The 22,585-nt window shown below is 56.2% G+C and overlaps 1 protein-coding gene across 10 annotated transcripts in view; it reads left to right on the top strand.

The window, feature by feature from the left end:
* LRP8 (LDL receptor related protein 8) overlaps nucleotides 1-22,585 on the top strand; it is a 74,782-nt gene that overhangs the window by 27,066 nt on the left and 25,131 nt on the right. For 2 of the 10 annotated variants that reach the window (XM_054573291.1, XM_054573258.1), the window contains exons 3-8: nucleotides 6,771-6,893; nucleotides 14,363-14,491; nucleotides 17,640-18,020; nucleotides 19,117-19,239; nucleotides 20,017-20,139; nucleotides 22,081-22,119. In XM_054573291.1, coding sequence (XP_054429266.1) covers nucleotides 6,771-6,893; nucleotides 14,363-14,491; nucleotides 17,640-18,020; nucleotides 19,117-19,239; nucleotides 20,017-20,139; nucleotides 22,081-22,119 — 918 coding nt within the window. The remainder of the gene's footprint in view (nucleotides 1-6,770; nucleotides 6,894-14,362; nucleotides 14,492-17,639; nucleotides 18,021-19,116; nucleotides 19,240-20,016; nucleotides 20,140-22,080; nucleotides 22,120-22,585) is intronic. The other 8 variants (XM_054573302.1, XM_054573282.1, XM_054573330.1 and 5 more) reach the window with 6 other exon arrangements.

Below are 22,585 nucleotides of genomic sequence, written 5' to 3'. Positions count from 1 at the left end.
GATGGCCCAAACCCAGGGTGGGCAGTCGAAGACTGAGAAATGGGCAGGGCCACAGGTATCTTCTCTGTGTAGTGCCTGCTCCTCCAAGCAGCACCCCTGCATGGTGCCTGGTCCTTTGGTGGGCGCCAGCCAGGGACTCCTGCTGATTCCATGCACCTCTCCCCCACACGCATCCCTCCTACCCCCTCACAGCTGTCACTGGCTCAATACCTCCTGCATCCACAAATCACTGCGACAGGAAGACCCTTTTGTTGTCTGTACCTCGGAGACGCTCATCTTCCCCGTGGCGACAGGGAGTCCCGCATGCCCCAGCGAGGGCTTGGACCTCCCTTGGTGACAGCAGGTCTGGGGTCGGGCAGTGTCCGAGAGCAACTGGGATGTGCAGGGGCCTGGAGGAGGGATTTGGTTGTGGGAAGCCCCACGTGACCTTTCTGGTAGGCTCTCAGGCAGCACCCTGAACCACAAGCCACCCATGTCTCAGTTCCAGAATGTCAGCTGGCAGAGGTCCTTAAAAGTTTGTTCATGAGGAAACTGAGGCCCAAGGTGGGGAGAGGTCACATGATCTGTCAGAGGTGTGGGGCCATAGGTATTCTCTGAGCACCCGCTTGGGTCAGATCTTGTGTGAAGGCGTGTGAGGGGGACACTGAGACGACGCCGATCAGTGGGGAAGCACTGCTGTGGGGCCGGGTGGACACCCAGGCTGAGGACATGGCCCAGTTCAAAAGCAGAGACGCCCCGCGGGAGCGGTCCTCTCACACTCACCCTTTCCTTCTTCATCTTCTCCAACCTTTTATGTGTCCACCCCTCCCCCGCCCAGCACCTGCTGCGGCTTCACTTCCTCCTTCTCCGTTGGTGGGATGAGACGGTGGGAGAGGAAGCAAACCCAGATGTCACCTGCTGATGGATGGTGGGGGCCTGAGCCCTGGAACCCCTCGGGGGGCCCACAAAACTGAGAGTTGAGCCTCGCCCACCACCCTCTTGCGGGTGTTGGGACGCTGTGGGAACTGCCTGCCTCTAGAGTTGAGTCTGTCAGCGTGTGGACTGAGAGACAGAGTCCCACGCAGGGTTGGAATAGGGGGTGGCGGCAAGGGCATCCACAGTTCATTGACAGGCCTGACCCGTGCAGTGACTGTCTTGGAGTCCCATCACAGGGCCGAGGATGAGCAGATCAGAGTGGCACAGTCCTAGAGTCTTGGGTTAGAGAGTGAGACTCTTAAACCCAAGGCAGCTGTTCTAAATGTTCTGTTAGACCCGCAGGATCTTTAAACCCAGGGTTGTAAGGACCATCACAGATCTGGAGAGGCGCTGGGGTCAGGATTTGGACCCAGAGCTGCTGGTGACAGGCTGTGAGCCCTGGTTTCGTGGCCCCACCGGGCCTGTTAGGGGGATAATGGGGAAACAGCTGATGGGGTTCCAGTAGTGCAGCATCCCTTGATGTTGGGGCTTCCCTTGAGAAAAGAGTTCTTCTGCTTAAAAATAGAGAGTAAGTTTTGCAGGCCCTGGGCTGTGCTGCAGCCCGTGCCAAGACACGCTGCGGCCTGAGAGGACCGCTGGCTCTGGCGGTGTGTGAGTGGGCACGGGGTGGGGGCGGGTTCCTGGGAGGGGGTACAGGTTGCTCTGGGCCACCAGCTCCTCCCCCTCTCACTCCTGCTGTGTTGTTGCCGAAGCCAGAGAACGCTCAGGGTCTGTCGTCCGTTGACTGGGGTGACAGTTTAATAGTAGCTTCCTGGGCTGCCATTTAAATCTGCCTGCCAGGTTAGTAGGCCAGAGGCAGGCTGGCACGCCCCCTGCCCCCACCCCGGATCTTCGCACTGCTGACAGCGGTTGTCTTGGCAACGCCAGGGCCTGGCAAGCTCTGCAGAAGGGTAACCATGGGGGGAGCAGCCCTTTCATCTCCCGATTCGGGTACAAGTGGCCCAGCTGTCTTAGGGCTGGGCTGCAGGGCCAGAGCCAGGCCACCCGGAGCCAGGCTACCCAGTGCTGGTCCAGGCCTGGGAGAGGAAGTGGGAGCAGATGAGTCCCTTCTGTGCACTGACCTCCAAGGTGGGGCTTTACATCTTTGCTCTCTCAAACTCTCCTCTGCCCTGCGAGGGGAAGGGACAGGCCCCATCTGGCTTTAGCAGCAATGCTGAGCCGGAATCCACCTTGCCTACAGGTCTCTGTCTTCACAGAATATCCCTCGCGGCCCACGGCCTGTCTGCAGAAACCTGGCGCCAGACAGAGCCTGCATCCCTGCCATCTCTCTCATCTCCCTGACCCATGTCGCCTGGTATCAATCCCCTTCTCCGACCCTCGGCTGTCCTCTGGACATGCCCCTGCCCTGAGGACCGGGGTGTTCCCAGCGGTGTTCCCTCAGCTTCACTCTGGGCCACGTGCTCTGTGAACACCTTCTCCTATTTTTCGCTGCTTAGTGGAGATGGCCAAGGGACAGCAAATTGGGACCAGCCTCTGCCATGTGACCATCGGCCAGTCCTCCCCCTCTCCAGGCCTCATCTTATCTGTAGAATGAGGGGCTTGCACTACAGGAGCCTTTCCCCATGTGTGGTTCACTGGACCACTTGTTTCCTGGGAAATTAACACACATGGCAACCAAAAAACAATATCCTTGGCTAAGTTCCTTGGCTAAACAAGTTTGTGAAGTTCTGGAGGAAACAGTCAATTTGATACCTTTACCGTTGGCTTTCTCAGAGCCTAGAGGAGTCCAGGGGGCATGGTGCGTCTACAAGGGGGGAATAAGTGTCTTAGCCCACACATCGGGGTGGATGGCTACCTGCTCTCTGTCTTGCCCTCTGCCTTTCTCTTCCTCTGCTAGGAAATCCTGAAGGAAACCCTAGCAGCTAGAGCTGTGGGGTTTGGGGCTGTTAAAAAGCGGCCCTGTGCTTAGCAGAGGCGGGGTCAGTTTCTGGGTGAGCTCAGGAAAAGCCAGACCCTTGCACCGGGCCTCTAAGGAGTAGCTTTGTGCCAGGCGGGGTGAGCTGGCCTCTGGCCCTAGTGGAGTTCTCAGGTCCCCAACCCTGCATGGCCATTCTGGTCCCTGTCCCAGGCCCTTCATCGCTTTCCTCACTCCCACACCTTTGCTGAGTCCTCTTCCTCGAATACGGTCCCCTGCTCCAGGAAGCCTTCCCCGACCCCTGGGCTGGGTCAGGTGGCCCACCCCTGGGTTTGGGGGCAGCCCTCCCACGGACCGATGCTGCGACTTTGAGCAGCCGCTGCTCTCCATCCCTGGTTTTCTGGCTTATCGATGGGAGAGCTGTACAGAGGCCTTCAAGGCTGTGGCATGAAGGAGCACTGTGGCTGCCACAAGGAAGCCACGCCAAGCGTTCCACCTGGCAGCCCGGACTGATCTTTGTTTTGAAGCCCCCTGTCTGCACTGGGGCTCTAGGATGAGCGTGGGTGGGGAGCAACAGAGGGAAGGATGCATATTCTCTCAGGGAAGGATGCCTCTGGGGGCAGGGAAGCTGGGAGGTGCTGAGTGATCATAATAATTTCACAAGATCATAGACTCCGGGTGTGGAGAGGGGCTGAAGACTCAGTCAGCACCACGCCGCCACTTCCATATGAGGAGGCAGGCCCAATGTGACTGACGGGCCCAACGTCACATGCACAGCAGCTGGGGCTGCTGACTTCGCACACCTCAAACTCGCATCTCTACGCTCTCCAGTTTATGCACTGGCTCCATCCTCAGCCCATCGTCTCCTCACAACAATGCTGCGTAGTGAAGCAGGGATTTACCCCTGAATGCAGATGAAGAAAGTGAAGCTCAGAGAACTTACGTAACTTACAAAAGGTCACACAGCCTACAAGTGGCAGAGCAGAGTTGGATTGACCATGGACTGTCTGCCACTTTCCTTGGCCAGTGTTCTTATTATAAGTAGCCACTCCCACTTCCTTTGTCCTGGATTTTCCATTCTCCCCCTCTCTGCCCTGGTATCAGCCCCTCCCCACGGCCCTCTGGAATCCCAAGTCCTTTGTGGCAGCTCATCTGTTGCCATGGCACCAGATTATGATGTCGCAGACCCTGGATGGCTGTGTACTGCTCCTGGGCCGCAGAGTACAGGGACTCACAGAGGTGGGCATTGTCCAAGAGGCGACTGGCATGGAGGGACATGAATCCCTGGAAACGGGGAGCCACGGCCTCCAGCCCAGCTGGGGAATCACCCTGGGAGCTGGAGCCAAGGCTGCCGGGGCCGGGGGGTGGGGGACGGGTGGTGTGCGCTGGCACGGCTTGCTCCGGCAGCCCGAAACACTGCCCAGCCCTCATCACTGGGCAGTGCCGATGGAGCCTCTTGATGAGGGGCTGTCGGGCTCAGTTCTCTGGGATGCTCGCTCAGATCCCTCCGGAGAGCCTTTTTGCCTTGTGTTCTGTGTCAGTGCTGCATGGGGAAGCCACCATCCCCACTTGCCCAGAGAGGGAGGAAATTTGCCCAGAGTCACCCAGAGGTTCAGTCTCAGCTCTGACTCCAAACCTTTCCACGTGGTTACACTTCAGACAGGCCCATCAATGCAGTTTAGTCTAGTCCCCAACCTGAAAGTGGCATGCTGCCTGCCTCAGTTTCCCCAGGGCAGTCCAATAGAGCACCAGTTGTCATAAGCCCAGGTTTATTCTGCTGCACGCTGTGGCCATATCCAGGGGAACAGCTCATGCATGCACCTCCAAGCTGCGGCTGATCTGTCTCGTCCTGTGGCTTCTGGACCTAGTCGCACTGCATCTGCCTCTCTGGAGTCCTGATTCTTAGCCTGCGTTGCTGCGATGGCTGAGGAACTTAGTGGTGGCAGCCTAGGCTTTGGCAGCTGCCACCTGGAATTGAAATCCCACTTCTGCCATTTTCTGCCCTCACCTCTTTGAGCCTCCATTTCCTCTTGTGTAAAACGGGATTAACAGCAGCTTCCAGGGGCATCTGAGTGTGAGGTCAAATTGTGACCCCACTTACACCTATATATGACCTTGGGCATGTAACTTAGCACCCCTGGATTTTCCCAAGTGTCAAAGCAGGACAAACGGGCCCTTTGTCGTGGGGTTTCCTGGCAGCATACCTAGCACGGAGACTGGCACACAGGATACGTTCAGAGAATGCTAGAACAGGAAGAAGAAAACCCTGGCATGTACGTTTCCTTTTGGACACTTCTGGTGGAGAGAATGCTCCGCTGTCCAGGTCAGGAAATGCCCCAGGTGCTGCGGTTCATAACCGTACTTGCTTTCAGAGGATTATGGGCCATGATTTACCAAAAGGCAGTATTGGTATCTATTACCTCCCACGAGCCCTCGGTGCAGGGCTCAGTAAGGGCTGCTCAGGGAGCCTGGCACAGGAGGCGGGAAGGCTGGCTCTGATCCCTGCCTTGCTGTTTCCCTGGGCTGGCCCCTTGCCCTCCCGCCCTGAGCCTCCGGCTCCTCACCTATAGGTGGATTCTGATGCCTGTGGTTGCTTCTAGCCCTGCACAGACAAAGGTGTTCTTCTATGGAGAGTGTGAAGAAAGCCCACCTTAGAAGGCAGATCTAGTGCAAAGATTCCATTGAAAAGAAAGGAAGAAATGGAATGGATTTAGAGACTCAGTATCTGTCCCCAAGTCCTGCCGGTCTGCTGGGGTAGCAAGGGGTGGCGGGTGGCAGTCACATGGTTCCAGAGGCAGCCAGAGGGCCTGGGGGAGGACGACAAAATCCAAGCCTGGCCCCTGGGAAGGAGCTTCTGGGGAGACGGGGAGCCCAGCCCTGGAGTGTGCGAGCAGAGGCTGGGTTGCTGTGTTTTCAGCGGGCTCACTGCCCCCCCGGAGAGCTACCCTGGGTTATTCCTGTGCCGAGTGTGACATAGTACTACACTGGAGGAGCACCAGGCCAGTGGAGGGACAGGGAGGACAGCAAACCATATTGGACTTTGCGCTCTTGTCCCCATTCTGCTACCAGCTGTGAGATCTCAGCCTGCTACGCGCAGCTCCTGGGAGACCACAGAACACCCCATTTCCTTTGCTTCTAATTAAGACTTCAAATCATAAAAACAGCAATTGCTGCTACTTACTGAGCATCTGCTGTGTGCCAGGATCTCTTCTGCATGTTCTTTATACATTATAACTTCTTGTTACTCCCCCCTCAGAGCCCCTTGTTTCCTTCTTCCCATTATATAGATAAGAAAACAGAGCCTCAGCAGTTAAGTAACAGCCCCAAGATCAGACTGAAAGAGACAGGGCTGGGATTCAGACCGCTTCCGTCGTGTGGAGGCTCCCCCTCCAGACTAGGAGCACCCTGGGGGGCAGAGACTAATTTGGGTATCTTGCCCAGTAGTCTCTTTCCACTGCTCTGAACAGATGATACCTTATTAGTCTTGCCACAAAGCACTCATTTGTCTTTACGATTTATTATCACCAGCTTTCTGGTGCTCATGGAAGTGGCCTCGACTCTGGGCTGGTTAGGGGAAGCTGGACCCACAGGTGAAGGGACTGAAAACTGGCAGAAGGGAAGGCGGCTTCCTGGAGGCCGCAACAGCGGAGCTGGACTTTGGGGGCAGAGGCCGGTGTGTGTGGTAAGGGCATTCCCTTGGCGGAGGGATCCTGTTACCCTTGTAGGACTTCAGCTCTGAACTTGGAGGGCAGGACAGGCAGCACCTGTCTCCACCTGGTGCTCAGTAAAAGTCCTTCTCTCCTGTCTTCTCCTCTTGGTCGATGGGACACCGCAGGTCCTACCTAGAGGGGTGGTAGGAGGCCATGTGGTTCGGCATGTTTTGCTCACCCCATAGTCAACTGCCCGCCAGGCCCCTCACGCTCTTCTCTTTGCCCCGCAGCCAAGAAGACCTGCACGGACAGTGACTTCACCTGCGACAATGGCCACTGCATCCCCGAGCGGTGGAAGTGTGATGGCGAAGAGGAGTGTTCTGATGGCTCCGATGAGTTCGAGGCCACTTGCAGTGAGTCCTGACCCTTGGGCGTGGGGGGGGGGGGGGGGGGGCTTGTTCTGGGCCTCTGTTTCCTCATTACTCTTCCTTGATGGGAAGTCGGGAGGCTCCACTGAGGTGACCTGTGAAACACAGCCCCAGGCTCACTTTGTACTGCGTCCTCAGGCGCTCCGGGCAAACAGCAGGTGAACCTAGTAGCTGGTGTCCCGGGGCCTGCTTGGGGCCTTTCTTCTTAGCCCTCTTGCACGCTGGGCCTGGCTGCTGTAGCACCAGGGCTTGGAAACAGCCTCACTGAGCGTCCTGCCCAGAAGTAGCCACACTACCTCCTCCAGCCCTCCCCTTGGCCTCCCCCACCATTTTTTTGAGGATACTAATCATAATTCTAACAGTACCGGTGAGAGCTCGTGCTTGTGAAGCCTGCACTGGGTGCCAGGCGCTGTGCTAAGCTCTCTGTACAGATTAATTTCTCTGATCCCCACCACAGCCGCATAAGGCAGGTCCTGTCACTTTCTGAATTTTGCAAAGCAGGACACCGATGCTCAGAGAGGTTGAGTGACCGGTCCAAGGCTCCCCAGCCAGGATCCTGAGGCTCCAGTTTGTTCCCCCTGGCCTCCAGGGCAGGCTGGGTGGCAGCGAGGCAGCCAGCCGGAGGGTGCGCGGTGGAAGGCCAGAGCTGAGCTCCAGGCCTGCCTCCCACAGTCAGGGCTTTGTCTGTCCGGGATTTCTTTTCCAGGCCCTAATCCTCAAGGCAAACTTACACCAGGCAGGTCATTCTGTGACATTTGTTAAATTAAAAAGGAGATGAGAAGGGGGCGGGGAAGGACTCAGTGGTCCTGGAGGCAGTTTCAGCAGAGTGAGCCTGAGACAAAAGGCTGGGGTGGGGGGTGGGGCATGGGGAGCACAGCGCCTGGAGGATGGCGGGGCTCGGGGAGACCTGCCTGGGTCCTTGTTAGGGGTCACAGTTGCCCCAGAGGCAGAGGCAGGGATAATGGAGGCCAGTGTCCCATCTAGTTTCATCTAGTCCCATCTAGGGCTACGGCTAATGATAACTGGGTTTCCTTGTCTCCTAGCAACAGAGCTACCAGTCTCCCAGTGAGAGAGAGAGAGAGAGAGAGAGAGACAGAGAGACCCCTGCCTGAGACAGGCCCCCTCGCTTCCTTGCACTGCAACCCCTGCCTTCCCCGGCTTATCCTTTCCTCATCCCGCCAGCCAGGCAGCCAAACCCAGTGCTATCCTGGAGGTGCCTGGATTGTCCTGAGCTTCAAAAAGAACAAAGCCCAGCCACACCCACTGCGACTCTCATCCTTGGAAGGGGGATTGGATCCCCATTTAAAGAGAAGAAAACAGGCTGGGACAAGTTCACCCACTTGCCCAAGGCTACCCAGCTAACAGGGGACCTGTGCCCACGGGGGCGTTTCCACTGTTGCAGTCAACCAGCTGGGCCATTCAGCCCTCGCTCCAGCAGTTACCCTGGACACTGGGGGCAGAAGGGGAGGAGAGGGGAGCCTCGGCGCTGTTATTATCGGATCCATCTTGCTGCCTGAGAGCTCTGCTCCCCCCTCCCAAATGTCTCTTTGTGTTGACGCCCCTTTTCATCTTCCCCCTGCCCCTTTCCGCACCAGGCCCTGCCCACCCCTGCTCTCTGGGGCTGACTCCCTTCGCTGCCTGCCCCTCTCCCTCATCCTGCCCTGCCCCATGTTTCCTTGTCTTTGTCCCTTTCGCCCGATCCACACTTGCCGCCTTCCCATCCTCGGGACTGTGCGGGGGCCCTCTGGTCTCCCTCCCCCAGCCTCCCAGGCCTGCCTCGTTCCCAGCTTTGGGCCATGGCTATTTGACAGCCGAGTAACTGGAGGCCTAGAGAATTTGAGGGCCTTGCTACCAAGACACGCAGGTTGTTCGTGGCTGGTCTGCCTTCCGTGACAGTGGGCTCCACAGGTGCCCTGAGGCTTGAGAGAGCACCCCATGGGAGCGCAGCCAAGGCTGTGCCCAGGAGTCGGGAGGCCCCGCTCTCGGGGTCCTCCCAGTGATTGCTGTGAGGCCCTGCATACTTTCCTGCCCTCTTCGGGCCCCAGTTTCTAACATTCCGGAATTCTAAAGACTGTGATTCTAAGATTCCTAGACTCAGGATTCTGAGACACACTTTCTCCCTTGCCTGCGCCCAGCCGGGACGCAAGGCCCAGGATCCCACTTCCCACGCAGAGCGGCATGGTCAGAGCCTGACAGGCATCTAGGTGTGGAGGGCTGCCTGGAGGAGGCAGGCCACGGTAGGAGCTCTAGGGTCAGGCAGAACTGGGGGCAGCAGGACCTGGGAAGCAGGCTTCCTGAGTGAATGGGAACCCAGCAGCCAGACCCACTGCCCATTTAATTGGTGTTGTCATAGCAACCTTCACAGCCTACCAGGTTTCTGGGGACTGTGCCAGCTCCCAGGATTGAGCCCCCTCCCCCTACAAAGAAAGATTATAGGCAGTAGTAAAGTGTAGTGGGTGTGGTGTTTGAGATATTTGGGTTCAGGCCCTCTAACCTGTGAGGCAAATTGCCCAATCTTCCCGACCCTCAGCTTATTCATCTTTAAAATGGGGGTAATGGTACCTGCCATATAGGGGATGTGAGGATCAAATGAAAAAAAAATGCACGTGAAGTGTCAGTGCTGGCGTAATTGGCAGTATTATTTTTATCATTGTATTTTGAGGTCAGGCCCTCTCCCCTACATATACCAGTTTAAGATCGTAGAATAGTATAAGTGAGGGGTGGTTGTGTCAAGAGGGACAGGGGTGTAGGAGCAGCTCCCCATTCTTAGGTTCTTCCACTATGTCCTCTGCGCTGGCTGGCTAGAGTTTCTCCCAGCTCTGTTTCCTTCTGGTTCTGGATTCTGTGTCTATCAAATATAGCCAGGAGTCACAGTAGGAAAGCCTGGGACATTTGCCTAATGAAAGTAGCATTTCAGCTCTAATTATAGCTCGCTTGATTGGGGCTTCTGACCCACCTTCAGGCATCTGTTAGGAGGGGAGGAGGTGGGGAGATTGGTTCAAGGTGAATGAGTTACAATCGTGGGTGCTGCTTATTGAAATGGGCTTTTATTCATGAATCTTAGAACCTTTCCACCTAGAACCTAGAGGAGGACCTCGCTGATTAACCAAGTGCACCTTCCTATTATAGATAAGAAGTGGAAACCTAGAGATTTTCTGTGATCATCCAGCAGGTTAGGAGGGGCTGACCCAGCTAGAAGTACTTTTTCTGACCCCGTGTGAAGGAGCTGGTGCAATTGCCCCTTCTATGTGGCGGATGGTCCCACGCCGTGCTTCCTGGGGCAGCGGCTGGACACTGACAGTTCCCACTGCCTGAGCTCTGGTCCCCTTGCAGCTGGCAGTCCCCATTTGGAGGTCGTCTGCCCCTAAGCCTCACGTGACCTGACACTGCAGATGTGCTCGCTCAATAAGCAGCCGTCAAATACCTTCATTCTTTTCAACAGACATTTCCCTTTTTATTAATTTGTGAACTTATGAATTAGAGAAAGTACCATGGGTTTGGATTTCTGGGGCAGGATTCTCTGGGAATTCATCAACGCCTATAGCCACCCCAGCAAGCCAGACCCTTGCCAACTCCACAGGATTCCTGACGTCTGAAACAGTGGGTTCCTCACTCCTGCCTCTCAGAACCTGGCAATACTTGGACAGCAGGCAGAAGGCTTCCCTCAGCATCTGACCTCAGAGGAAAAGACAGAGAGAGGCAGAGACAGAGACAGATGGAGAGAGACAGGCACACACGTTCCAGGGTGGGGGCCGATCCGCCGGGCCATGTGGACTCCGATAATGTGCATCCCCAGGGGCGAGACCAGGGCCCTCCCAGCCCTTTGCATTTGCATTTTATGAAATAAACCAAGGGCGACTGCTGTCTTCTGAGCTCTGAGTTTGTTCCAGGCTCTGAGAGTAAGGATTTTCAGATGTTCCCCCATTTAAACCACCCACCAACTCTAGAAGATTATGCAGCCCCATTTTCAGATGAGGAAAGCCAGGGTGCAGAAAGGTTAAGTGACTTGAGAAGGAACTTCATGTTAATAAATAAGATTTGGCCCCAGGTCTGTCTGACTTCAAAACCCGTGCTGTACCTCCTGCATCATGCTGCCTGGGGCCTTTGGCTTCGGTCATCCTGAAAGTGGACCTCAGACGGCCAAGACCCCTCTCAATCCCAGGGATGCTGGGGAGACTGACAGGGGGCGGGGGCGGGGGCGGGGGCGGGGGGCGGACCCATGGGGCCTGCTTTTCTCTTGTGGTGATGAAGTGAAAAAAGTCAAGTAGTGAATTTGGAGCCAAAACCTGGGATGGAAGTCGAGCTCTGCTCCTCACTGCAAGACTTTGAGCAAACGACTTACCTTCTCCAGTGTGTGTTCTTCTCATTCCTGAAATGAAGGTAATGGTTGTACCCACTTCATAAGGAGATAGAGACAGAGACAGATGGAGAGAGAGACAGACACGCACATTCCCAGGACTAGGCAGTGAGGGGCCGGCCTGGCCCAGGGGCCCGGAGAGCGAGGTTCATGTCCTGGCTTTAGGGAAGAGCTGCATCACAACCGAGACCGGGCCGGGGGAGGTTCCAAGAGAGACCGGCAGTTGGAACAGCCAGCACCCAGTCGCCTCAGCAGGCCCCTTCCCCTCTCCAGCCTGTGTCTCCTGTCACTCTAATGGCTGCTCCTCCACGTGCCCTCCAAGGCCTCTCGAGTCCTGGCATTCCAAGACGGTCCCTTTGCTCTTTGAGGGCAGGAGGGCTGGAGTCAGGCACTGCTGAATCCTTGAGAGCCTGTAATTAGAGCTGTCTATTTAGGGACACAGCAAATGTCTTATTAATTATAAAGAAAGGAAGCAGATGGATTGTTTAATCATTGTCCTTGCTGAAAGGTTATGCAATTAACTGTATAAATATTCATTAAAAGTGCAAGCGGCTGTCTGCTGCACTGGGGTCTACAGAACCAAGCCCCCACAGGTAGTGTGGGTGGTCAAGGGACATTTCTGTCACCTGAGCTTTAGGGCAGAGTTTGGGGCTGGTTTGGAGCCACTCCTCCACCCACAGGAACATGTGGGGCTTAACGGAAAGGTTGGGGCTCTGCTCTCTGGGCTCTGCCTCTCACTGCTGTGCATCTTTGGGCCATTACAGTTCTTGGTCTCTCTGAGCCTCAGTTTCATTGTCTGCAACGTGGATGAGGGACCGCTACCCTGCTTCACTCCCTGGGCAACGCTGACATGACGATCTTTTTGAATGGTGCCCTTGGAGCTGACACTTAAAGCCTTCAGGGCCTGTTCGCCTGGCAGGGCAAGGGTAAGAGTGAAATGGGAAACCATCACGTGCTCAGTGTGGAGCAGCCCGACACCCTGGAGGTGATCCGTAAATAGGACTTACGTTCAACTCCCCTGTGGGGTTGTTTCCTGATGCCTGGCTCTGGGGTATCCAGTCCCTTGTCCCTCCATCCCATGGCTCTCTCAGGGGCTTGCAAACATATAGAACAACACTATCGCTTTTACAGGAGTGGATTTAGAGATGAAGTATCCTATATCTTTTGGACTTGCAGAATGATAACCTGGGGGTTCTCAAAGCGGGTGCATGGGAATCACTGGGGTGGGGGGAGTGGCTAAAATGGAGATTTCTGGGCTCTACCCTTAAAGTCCGGATTCAGTCTACTATGAGCTGGGGCCCAGGAGCCTGCATTTCAAACAGCCCCCACATCCTTACCCCTTCGTTAGGACTCTGGGAAATGCCGGTCAGCTTCAGCTCCCTTATGTCCTGGTGGGCCCTGAAGGGGATGCGCTTACTGAAGGCCTGCAATGTGTTGGTGATAGAGCCCCCACTTCCAGACCCCCGGCCCTTCAGTGCCCTGCATTGCAGCTCCAAGGCTGCCCCAGGCTCAACCCATCAGTTATTTGTTAAGGGAAATTTCTGTAAAATGAATTCTGTGAATCCTGTATTCCCAATCGATTGCCTTCTATTTCATGAAATGCTTTCCTAGGGATAACGCTGGGGTCCATACAGGGGTCTAAGGAACTTCTCTCTCATGGCAAAGTAGTGTTTGGAGACCTGAACTCAGACACCTGCCCCCAACCCCATCTTGTCTATGCCCTGTTCTCCATCCCTTATGGCCTCTCATCCCAGGTATGGAAGAGCGTAAACTGGTCTGAGATCATAGAGGAGAGCTGAGGGTCAGGCAACAGTAACCTGCTGCCTTTGGGTGCAATGGGCTAAGCCCAGTCGCTGGAATCAGACACAGCTGACTGAGTCCTCACACTGTTCTTAACCAGCTGTGTGACTTACGACCGTGTCTGGTGCACAGCAGTGCTCAATAGATGCTCACTGAGAGAAGACAGCAGTGCTCATCTGTTAACATGTGGATTAAGTATCATTCATGCCCACTGGGCTTGGTGTTCTAGTTCTAAGTCCTTTCCAGACATTAGCTTAGGCATCATAACAATCCTATGAAGTATGGGATAGTTTTATCCCCACTTTATTGGCACAGAGATAAGGATTCTTGGCTAAGGTAGATAGCCAGTGGCTGACAAGCTAGGATTTGAACTCAAGTAGCAAAGCTCCAGAGCCCATGCCCTTGAGTTTCATGCTGGAGGCCACAAGATCATCGTCACCCTGCTAAGTTATTGTGAAGACTAAGTCTGTGCCTGGCACATTTCAGAGACCATTGTGTTCAGGCCTCTTGTACACCCTCGGAGGCAGTCAGGAGCCAGCTACCAAGGTCTCAGAGCATCTGCCTTGGCTGGGTCTATCACGTGGGTCATCCTGAGATGCTCTGGGCGAGAGCCATCCCCAGCCCTGATCAGGGTTCTCATTCTTTCTTCAAATTGAGAATCAACCCTGGGGCTTCAGGCCCCTGATTGAGTCAGTCTCTGATTGCGGCTGCAGTAATTATAGCTGTGTGGTCCCACTGGGCCCCGCCACTCGGCGGCTGCTCTCAGCAGCTGGCTCGCACCATCGCCAGGAAAGGGGCTTGGAGGGGGTGGGTTGTACCGGGGAACTGTTGAGGCCTTGCTGAACCCTTCAGATCTACAGGTTCGGATCATGGAGTCGCTGATCTGGAAAGCAAACCAAGGCCCAAATGGGGAATGTCTCACTCAAGGACACACAGCTGGGAAATGACAGAGTTGCATGCAAAGCATGGCAACTCCATGTCAATGGAGCTTAAAGAGGTAGGAGATGGGGCTGGTGAGGCAGGCAGGAGTTGACCAGATCAAAGAGGCTTGAGTGCCAGGGATGAAGGGGGCATGAAAGGGACTTAGACAGGGCAGCGGTGGAGTCAGATGTAGGATATAGGAAGTCTTAGGGGCAGACAGGCTTCTCAGATGAAGAGACTTGCCATGTGGAACAGGAAGGCCTTGACGGATTCCTAGGGCCTCAGGCCAGGTGGCTGGGGCTAGGCAGTAGCCCTGGTTGGCACCGTGCCCTGTGTCCTCCTTGGCCAAGCCATGCACATGTGTCTGTCTCCACAGCAAAACAGGTGTGTCCTGCAGAGAAGCTGAGCTGTGGACCCACCAGCCACAAGTGTGTGCCCGCCTCGTGGCGTTGTGACGGGGAGAAGGACTGCGAGAGTGGAGCGGACGAGGCTGGCTGTGCCACCTGTGAGTAAGGGTCAGGTCACCAGTGTCTGCCCAGCGTGGTCTGGCAGCCCCGGGGGGGTTTGGTCAGTGGAGAGGAAGGGGTGGTGGTCAGGACACTCGTAACTGCCAGGCACTTTGGAGGCATTTTCTTCTTTCATCCTCACAACCACCTCACAAGCAGCCATTATCATTCCCATTTTATGGGTGAGGAAACTGAGGCTCAGACAAGTGAGGAAAAGTACCCAAGGCTGAGTGACGGAACTGAGATTCAAATTCAAGTCTGGACAGCAAAGCCCATGAGTTTTTACCATGCCTGACATTGGCTCATCCATTCCATATGTCTCTGCTGAGCTCTGAGCAAGGGCAAGGAGAACAGACGGGGCCATAGCAAGACATGGTGGTGGCCCGGGCCAGGGCGCTGGCAGTGTCAGGGGCAGGCGGGTCGATGGGGGTGGGCAGAAGAGGACAGATTCCTGAGGTGTGAAGGACTGTTGCTGAAATCTTAGATTTGAGCACAAATGTCACAGAGTGAAGACATTCCCAGCGGCCTCGGCAGGGACAGATGGAGGTGGCCACTGGGACAGTTCCACATCACTGAGCTTCAAACACAGGATTATCTCCATCCCCGAGAGGAGGCCAGCAGGTCCTAGGCCAGTGGGGAGTGTGGCTGGACCACACTTGTTTTAATTTGATGGGCACCTACTGTGTGCAAGGCCTGAGCCAGGCTCTGGAAGGGCCTACACAGTCCGCCCTCTGGGAACTCATAATGGGGGAGGCAGACTGGCTATTGACGCTAGGCTGTGAGGCTGGGCTGAGGTGTAGGCAATCACTCCGGAGCTTTTGCCAGGCACTTGCCCTCCACAGTCTTCCACCCCACTCCCTCCACCAACTTCTGCATTTGCATCCCACCCATCCTCCCTGGCCCAGGGAAAATGCCATCTCCCTGGAGGCTTCTGAGTCACCGCACTCTAAGTCTGGAGTTTGGATGTGTCTGAAGCAGGAAGCAACTGGGTGTGGGGAAAGATCCTGGCGGGGGCCAGCAGTTTCAAAGACCCAGTGATGGCATTGGCTCTCCTCTTCAGCTGGCTAATTTCATGGGGTCTCACTGCTGATGAGAATACTCTCCCCTCCTCACCCCCCATAACCAGGTGTTTCCTCGGTCAGGAAGGCCATCAGCCACTATTGCAGGGGGTAGGAATTGCTCCAACTGGGGCATATCGCAGCAGGAAAGTTCCCTGTTGATAATAGCTGATAGGGGTGTTGGAAGGTTTTAGTGGGCTTCTCTGCTACCGCTCCCAACCACCTGGGCAAAGGAAAAAGAATGTTCCCCTCTTCAACTCTCAGAGTTTCTGACATTTGTGAATGCTGTGAGTGCGGTCTCTGGACATAGGCCTGAGAATATAGATCTTCAAGTTGCTGTCAGGTTCAAACCCTTAGAGAGAACTCAGCATAAAGACGCTCTCCCTTTCAGTACTCTAAGCATAGTGAGTCCTCCCTCCCTGGACATGTATAAGCTGAGCCTGAACAGGGAGGAGGGGAGCTAATTTAGGCATCGGCATATTCTTGAGGGGCAGACATCACAGGGTGGTGTGTGCTTTTCCCACCAATGCTTCAACATCCCAAAAGCCCAGAAGGGGAAAAAACGAATCTGTCATAAACTTGATAAAACTGTCAGTAACACATGGCACGAGCTGCCTACGTTGTGAAACTGAAGGCATCATTCTTTTTTATGTTCAATGACAATGGAAAAAAATGACATTTTTCCATCAGAAAATAAAAGCACAGGCTCTTGGCGCCCCCGTGTGGAGCGGTCTGTTGCTGTCACCTCCACTTTACCTTTGGCCACAACCTTGCCCCCTGCATTAGCCCCCAGCCTTGTTCTTGGCCTCTGTGTAAGGAATGAAGGGAGGAGGGAGGTAAGGATGAAGCTGCTCTGGAAACAGCTTGTACTCCAGGAGAAAACCAGAAAGCTGAGAGGAGTCAGAATAGGAAGGAAGAACCCCAAACCTGAGTTCTGTTTCCCTTGTCACCCTGGAATGTGTGATCCTGGGAAAATTGCTCTGCTCCGTGGGCCTCAGTTTCCCATCTGTCAACTGGAAGTTGGGCTGGTGGGCTCCAAGGCCCTCCTCGACACTGGGCTCAGAGGAACACACAAGAGAGGAGAAGCCCGGGACCCCAGGCAGAGTTGGTGACCTTTGCCCTTAATTACTGCACAGCCCTAAATTAGTCCTCACACCTAAGCTAGTCCAGCACCCATTCACAACACACCCACCCACTGCAGAGAGGGCCATGCCAGGCCCTTGGGACAATGCTGGGTTGATCTCAGAGCCAGTCCCCATACAATGCAATCGGTGGTCACCAGGCAGATGAGAAAGATATGCAACCCAAATACCTGAGCATGATGTGAAAGGCACCAGACAGGAGAGTAGAGGTGGAGGCTTCCCAAGCAGGGGAGCAGGAACTGTGTTACAGAAGAGGTGGAATTGGGGTTCTTGACAGATGAGAACTCGTCGGTGTAAAGTGTAGAGACAGTGGTGGGCAAGAGGTGTGTACCCAGCAGATGGAACAGCTGGAGCCATGCCCCAGAGGTGGGAACGCGTGCAAATGGTCCAGTGTGACTAAAACCAGGGTGTGTGCAGGAGGGAAGTAGGTAAAGGGACAGAGCAGTGGCTCCATGCCAATGGCCTTGGATACCAGCCCTGGGGGCTTACTTAGATGGTACAGTGCAGGCAAATAGGAGAGTGGGGCGGAGCCCAAGCTGTGCCCTAAGGAAACAGTCCCAGACCTTGCTTGCTCCCTGCAAGAGTCATGTCATGTTACATACTTCCTAGGAACACCACGGAGCCCTTTAAGACAGGCGGCGCTCCGTCGCTTTAGAGACTCTCCTAGCGCCACCCTCCTGCTGGCAGCAGGACAGGAATTCCCACTCCCAGTGAGGCTGGGGAGGCTCAGGGAGGGCAGATGTGTTGCCCAAGGTCACGCCCTACGACCCTGGCAGGACCTGGATTGGAAGCCCCGTTTGCTGTTCCTGAGGACATGTCCACTATGCAGCCCCCTAGCAGGGCCTATTCTGACCCAGAGGTGAGGGTCTGGGCCCCTGTAGCGGACCAGCGGGCCGGGTCGCTGGGGATGGGGCCCGGCAGGCCGACCGGCTCTCTGTCCCGCCCAGTGTGCGCCCCGCACGAGTTCCAGTGCAGCAACCGCTCGTGCCTGGCCGCCGTGTTCGTGTGCGACGGCGACGACGACTGCGGCGACGGCAGCGACGAGCGCGGCTGTGCTGGCCCGGCCTGCGGGCCCCGCGAGTTCCGCTGCGGCGGCGAGGGCGGCGCCTGCATCCCGGAGCGCTGGGTCTGCGATCGCCAGTTCGACTGCGAGGACCGCTCGGACGAGGCGGCCGAGCTCTGCGGCCGGGCCGGCCCCGGGGCCACGTCCACGCCCGCCGCCTGCGCCGCCGCCCAGTTCCCCTGCCGCAGCGGCGAGTGCGTGCACCTGGGCTGGCGCTGCGACGGCGACCGCGACTGCAAGGACAAGTCGGACGAGGCCGACTGCCGTAAGCCCCACCCCTCCATAGCGCCCGGCGCCGCGTGTCTGCGGGGCGCGCCTTCCTTTCCTTTCCTGCCTCTGTTACTCTGTTTCACTGTGGCCGAGTCCAAGCTTGGTGAAAGTGAAGTGGCTGCTAAGCTGCTGAGCTCAGGTCTAAGCACAAAGGTCAAGGGTCTTCGGCGGTACCTGTGTCCTTAGAAGATGCCCTCCCTGTCATACCTCCCACCCCCGCCCTTCCCAGTCCCAGGCAGTCACCCACCCACTAGTTCCAACGAGGGAAGACCTTGGTACGCCCAGGAACTCGCGCCACGCTCCTGCCTGCTGGGCCTGCTCATCCTTCAAGAACTCGCCCAGAATCCTCCGACCTTTCCAGCTGGGCTGGGTCTGTCCCCTAGGCTCCGGCAGGTCCCCAAGCTGCACACACTGTTATGCTGCCCTCTGTATTCCTCAGCCTGCCTCTGCGCCCTTGATCTTCTAGAGCAGTGGTCCCCAACCTTTTTGGCACCAGGGACCAGTTTCGGGAAAGACAATTTTTCCGTGGAGGGTAGTGGGGAGTGAGGGGGGGGCGGGGGACAGGAGGCGGAGCTCAGGTGGAAGTGCGGCCCTGAAGCCCGGTTCCTAACAGGCCACAGACGAGTACTGGTCCAGGAGTTGGGGACTCCTATCCTAGAGGATGGGGAAGCTCTTAGTAGTCTCTGGATTCCCAAGCCTGGCACAGCGCGGCACACGGTAGATGCTCAGGAAGAGTTTGCTAAAGGGATGAAGTCACTAAAAGATGAGCACCAAGACTAAAAATAAGGCCACGTGTCCTCTCTGGAGGGGTAGCCCTGGGGAGAGGCAGTAGAGGGAGAAACAGGAGACCTGAGTCTTAGTCCTGGCTCTGCCAGCCAGAGTGCTGTGTGATCCTGGGTGGGGCCTCCCCCCTCTCTGAGCTTCAGTCTCCCCGTCTGTATACTGGAAGTGCCTTGGTCAGGTGTCCTTCAAGAACTCCCAAGCTCAGCCACTGGCTCTGTTCTTTCCAGGGGTTGGTATGGGGTGGGGGCAGGAGAGCTGTCCCAGCGCCATGTTGGGTCTGATCCTCTCTACTTGCCTTCTCCTTGCAGCACTGGGTACCTGCCATGGAGACGAATTCCAGTGTGGGGATGGGACCTGTGTCCCTTCAATCAAGCGCTGCAACCAGGAACAGGATTGTCCAGACGCTAGTGATGAGGCTGGCTGCCTAAAGGGTGCGTGTGGTCAGAGGCGGAGGGGCGGCATCCTCCATGAGAAGCCGGACCTCACCCCTAGCTCGGGCACAGAGAGCAGCTGGAAGCTGCCTCCCCTTGGTCCCTGAGACGCGTCATTCCCCAGAGCATCACTTGCCCCCAGACCACCCGGATCCCCTCCCTAGGGTCCTAGTGGCACCAGAACTGGATTTCCAAGGACTTTGCAAAAGCCAAAAGAAGCCTACAGGGACATGAAAGGGCACTGCAGGAAGCCCAGCCGCCACCGTTTGTCTATCTCCAAGTCTCCAAGTGGCTTTTCTTACTAGTTCCCGGACTGAGCAGAGGCTGAGTGGTACTTCCCAGGGAGCCCCCTTAATTCTCAGGTGGCTCTTCTGGTCATTACTCACCCCCTGTAGGAGCAGGGCCCCTGGCCTACTGGTCTTCTGCGGAAATGGGCGGTGTGGTAGCTGCCCCTCTCCAGGGCCGCTGGGAGGTGGTCAGTCCAGCCCCCAGGGTCTCTGTTGAGCTGCAGCTTCCCCCCCCAAGGCCCTGGTACTACCATACCAGACACAGACCCCCAGCCCTGCCCAGCTAACTGACGCTTGCGCATCCTGACCATCCCTAGGGTCCTGCCTTCTGTGGGCAGAGCTCCTACCAACCCTGCAGACGCTGTCTGTCCTGGGCCACCCTCTAGAGACGTCAGGGCTGGAGCTCTGCTCACCTCCCATGGGCCCAGCCCAGCCCTCCCTCCCTGCCGGAGGTCTCACAGACTGTCCACTCTCTTGTCTGGCCCGACAGAATCGACATGTGAGGGTCCCCGCAGATTTCAGTGTAAGAGTGGAGAGTGCGTGGACGGCGGGAAAGTGTGTGATTCTCAGAGGGACTGCCGGGACTGGTCGGATGAGCCTCTGAAAGAGTGTGGTACAGTACCTGTCTACATCCAGCTGCTGGACTAACCCTCCCTCCCTGCCTCCTCCTGGCAGCTGAGCCAAGGCCCTCACCTGCCCCTCGGCACACTTTCTGCTCTGACCCCCTCTCTGGACTCTAGTGCTGTCCTGTGGCCTCTTATGGCGCTCTTTGCCTTTGGGCCCCTTGTTCTGCACATCTACAAACATAAGGCCTTTCCTTTCCAGCCCAGATGCTCAAGAATTATGCTTCCTCTCACAAACCCAGCCTCTACTCCTTTCACATTCAGACCTCTGAGTTTGTGCTCACTCTGGAACCTTCTCTCTCACTCAGTGTTTCTGCCCGGCTGACCTAGTGACCTGGCCTCTGAGGCCTTCCATCCCCCTACATGAGGCAGAAGTGGGAATAGCAGGCAGGTGGCCAACTGAGGTACATGCCAAGGCCACCCGGCTCAGGGGAGGGGAGGAGAGAACCAGCAGCAGAGGGTAACGTCATCCTGTGCCCCAAGGAGGTTGAACTTTCTAGGACTGAGACTTACAGGCTGGGCATGAGTGAGGAGCAGGAAAGGCTGTCCTGGCGGCTAGAGCCGCCAGGGCGGGTTCCAGGCTGGAAAGAACAGGAGAGTCTGGGCTCTGGGTGGGGTGGGCATCCCAGAGAACACGCAAAAAACTCCATGTGGGCTCCAGGAATGTTCATTCCTGAGGTCAGGTGTTTGGACAGGAATTCCTGGGAGGACAGAGCCTAGGCCAAACCCTCCCTCCCCACCTTCCTGACAGACATGTTTTCACCCAGCACCTCCCCTCCAGGGCTCTCAGGGGAGCTTCATGCTCTGGAACACCATAGGGATGGCGTGTTTCTGCCCCTGTTGAAGACTTTAAAATTGATGTTGAAAGGAAGAGTAGCTGAGTGAAGGTCACTCAGTCTGTACTTGGGCTTGCAGATGACAGATTCACACCCCAAAGCCCTGCAAGAGAATTCCTAGAAGAAGAAACCTATGGAAAAAAGGATAGGGAAGCAGGAGCCACTGAGCCCAGCCCAGCCCCACCCCCACCCAGACTTGGAAATAGCCAGGGACTACTAACCTACTAAACTCTCTTCTCTCTCATCTTTTGCATGACTCGCCAAAGAGAAGTATGTACGCATGTGTTTGTGTCTCTGTGCTGGTGAGAGGCCAGTATCTGTATCCATGGCTCCTTCTCTGAGTCAGGCAAGGGAATTGCATCACCTGTCTCCGTGTGTTCCCACGTCTGTGTGAATGTCTGTGGAGTCCATGGACCTGCCTGTGCCTCTGCACGGAAGCTGATGTATGTGTGTGCATGCAGGTGTGTGCATGTGCTGGAAAGTGACACTGCCCCTTCCTTCCATGGGGGACATCGTGCTGGTCAGGCCTCGCCGGACCACCTGCCTCTCTCCTCCCCTGCCGTCCCCCAGAAGAATCACCTCCAGGCTAGATAGATTGGGAATGCCCAGAGACTCCCCTTCAGCCTCCGCCTCGGTGCGACCCTTCCAGGGAAGGGTCGCCAGGGAGGGACAGGTCCGGACTCACTACCCATTCTCTCCCTGACCACCTCAGCCCTGGAGGACTCTGTGTTCTCCCCTGTCCCCTTTCCGAGCCATCCTACACATGCCATTGCATCAGTGTTCAGTCAACACAAGCGTTGAGTTGCTGCTCCCTGCAAAAGGAGAGGGAGGAAGTGAGTGGGTGCATGAATAAGGCAGGGAGTGAGGGGCTGAACAAACAGATGGACAGCGCTGAGGGAATAATATGGATGGGAGAAGCCAGGGAGGGCCTGGAGTGACAGGAAGATTCCTGGAGGTGGTGGCCCACAGAGATCACCCCAAAGGTACCATGGCTCGGCCCGTGCCAAGGGGATGGGCCTTCCAGGGCCAGGCCTGGTTGAGTCACCCCCAGGCCGCCCGAGTCATGGGATTGCTTTGGTCTTCTTCTTCTTTCAGTTTTGCCAACATCTCGGGGAAACAGGAGGAGGCCCAGGGGTAAAGGGGAACACTCCCTAAGCATGGCTCAGGCTGGGGGTGGGCACCCACAGCTGCGCATGGCCTGGGGCAGGCAGCTCAAACCAGCTGTTGCATGGCCATGGCTGGCTCAGCTCAGCTCTGCTTGGCTTGGCTGGGGTGGCGGTGCATGAGCCTAGAGGGCAGAGGGTGGTCCGGCACCTTCCCTTGGCTTGCAGAATTAACCTTCTGTGGTTCTAAAGCGCAGAAGATGCTGTGAGAACTTGGTGAGCCTTGGTCCTGGCCTCTCTGACCTCCTCTAGGACCCTGCCAGAAGGTGATGAGGGAATTGATGACGGGGGAACCAGATGACCTCCTAGAATCCCTTCATCCTTGGCAGCAGTTGGTAATCCTGGGACCGGGCCTGTGACTGAGTGTAGGAACAGACAGGTGCTGAGAGGAAACGTGAAAAAAAATCCATCATAGTTCATGGTAGGAGAGAACTGAC

The sequence above is a fragment of the Pteronotus mesoamericanus genome, unplaced genomic scaffold (genome assembly GCF_021234165.1).
Source record: "Pteronotus mesoamericanus isolate MK-2021 breed Mesoamerican mustached bat unplaced genomic scaffold, CSHL_Meso_final contig_105, whole genome shotgun sequence".
Lineage (NCBI taxonomy): Eukaryota > Metazoa > Chordata > Mammalia > Chiroptera > Mormoopidae > Pteronotus > Pteronotus mesoamericanus.
The sequence above is the reverse complement of the archived record's forward strand: the minus strand, read 5'-3'. Positions and strand labels throughout refer to the sequence as shown.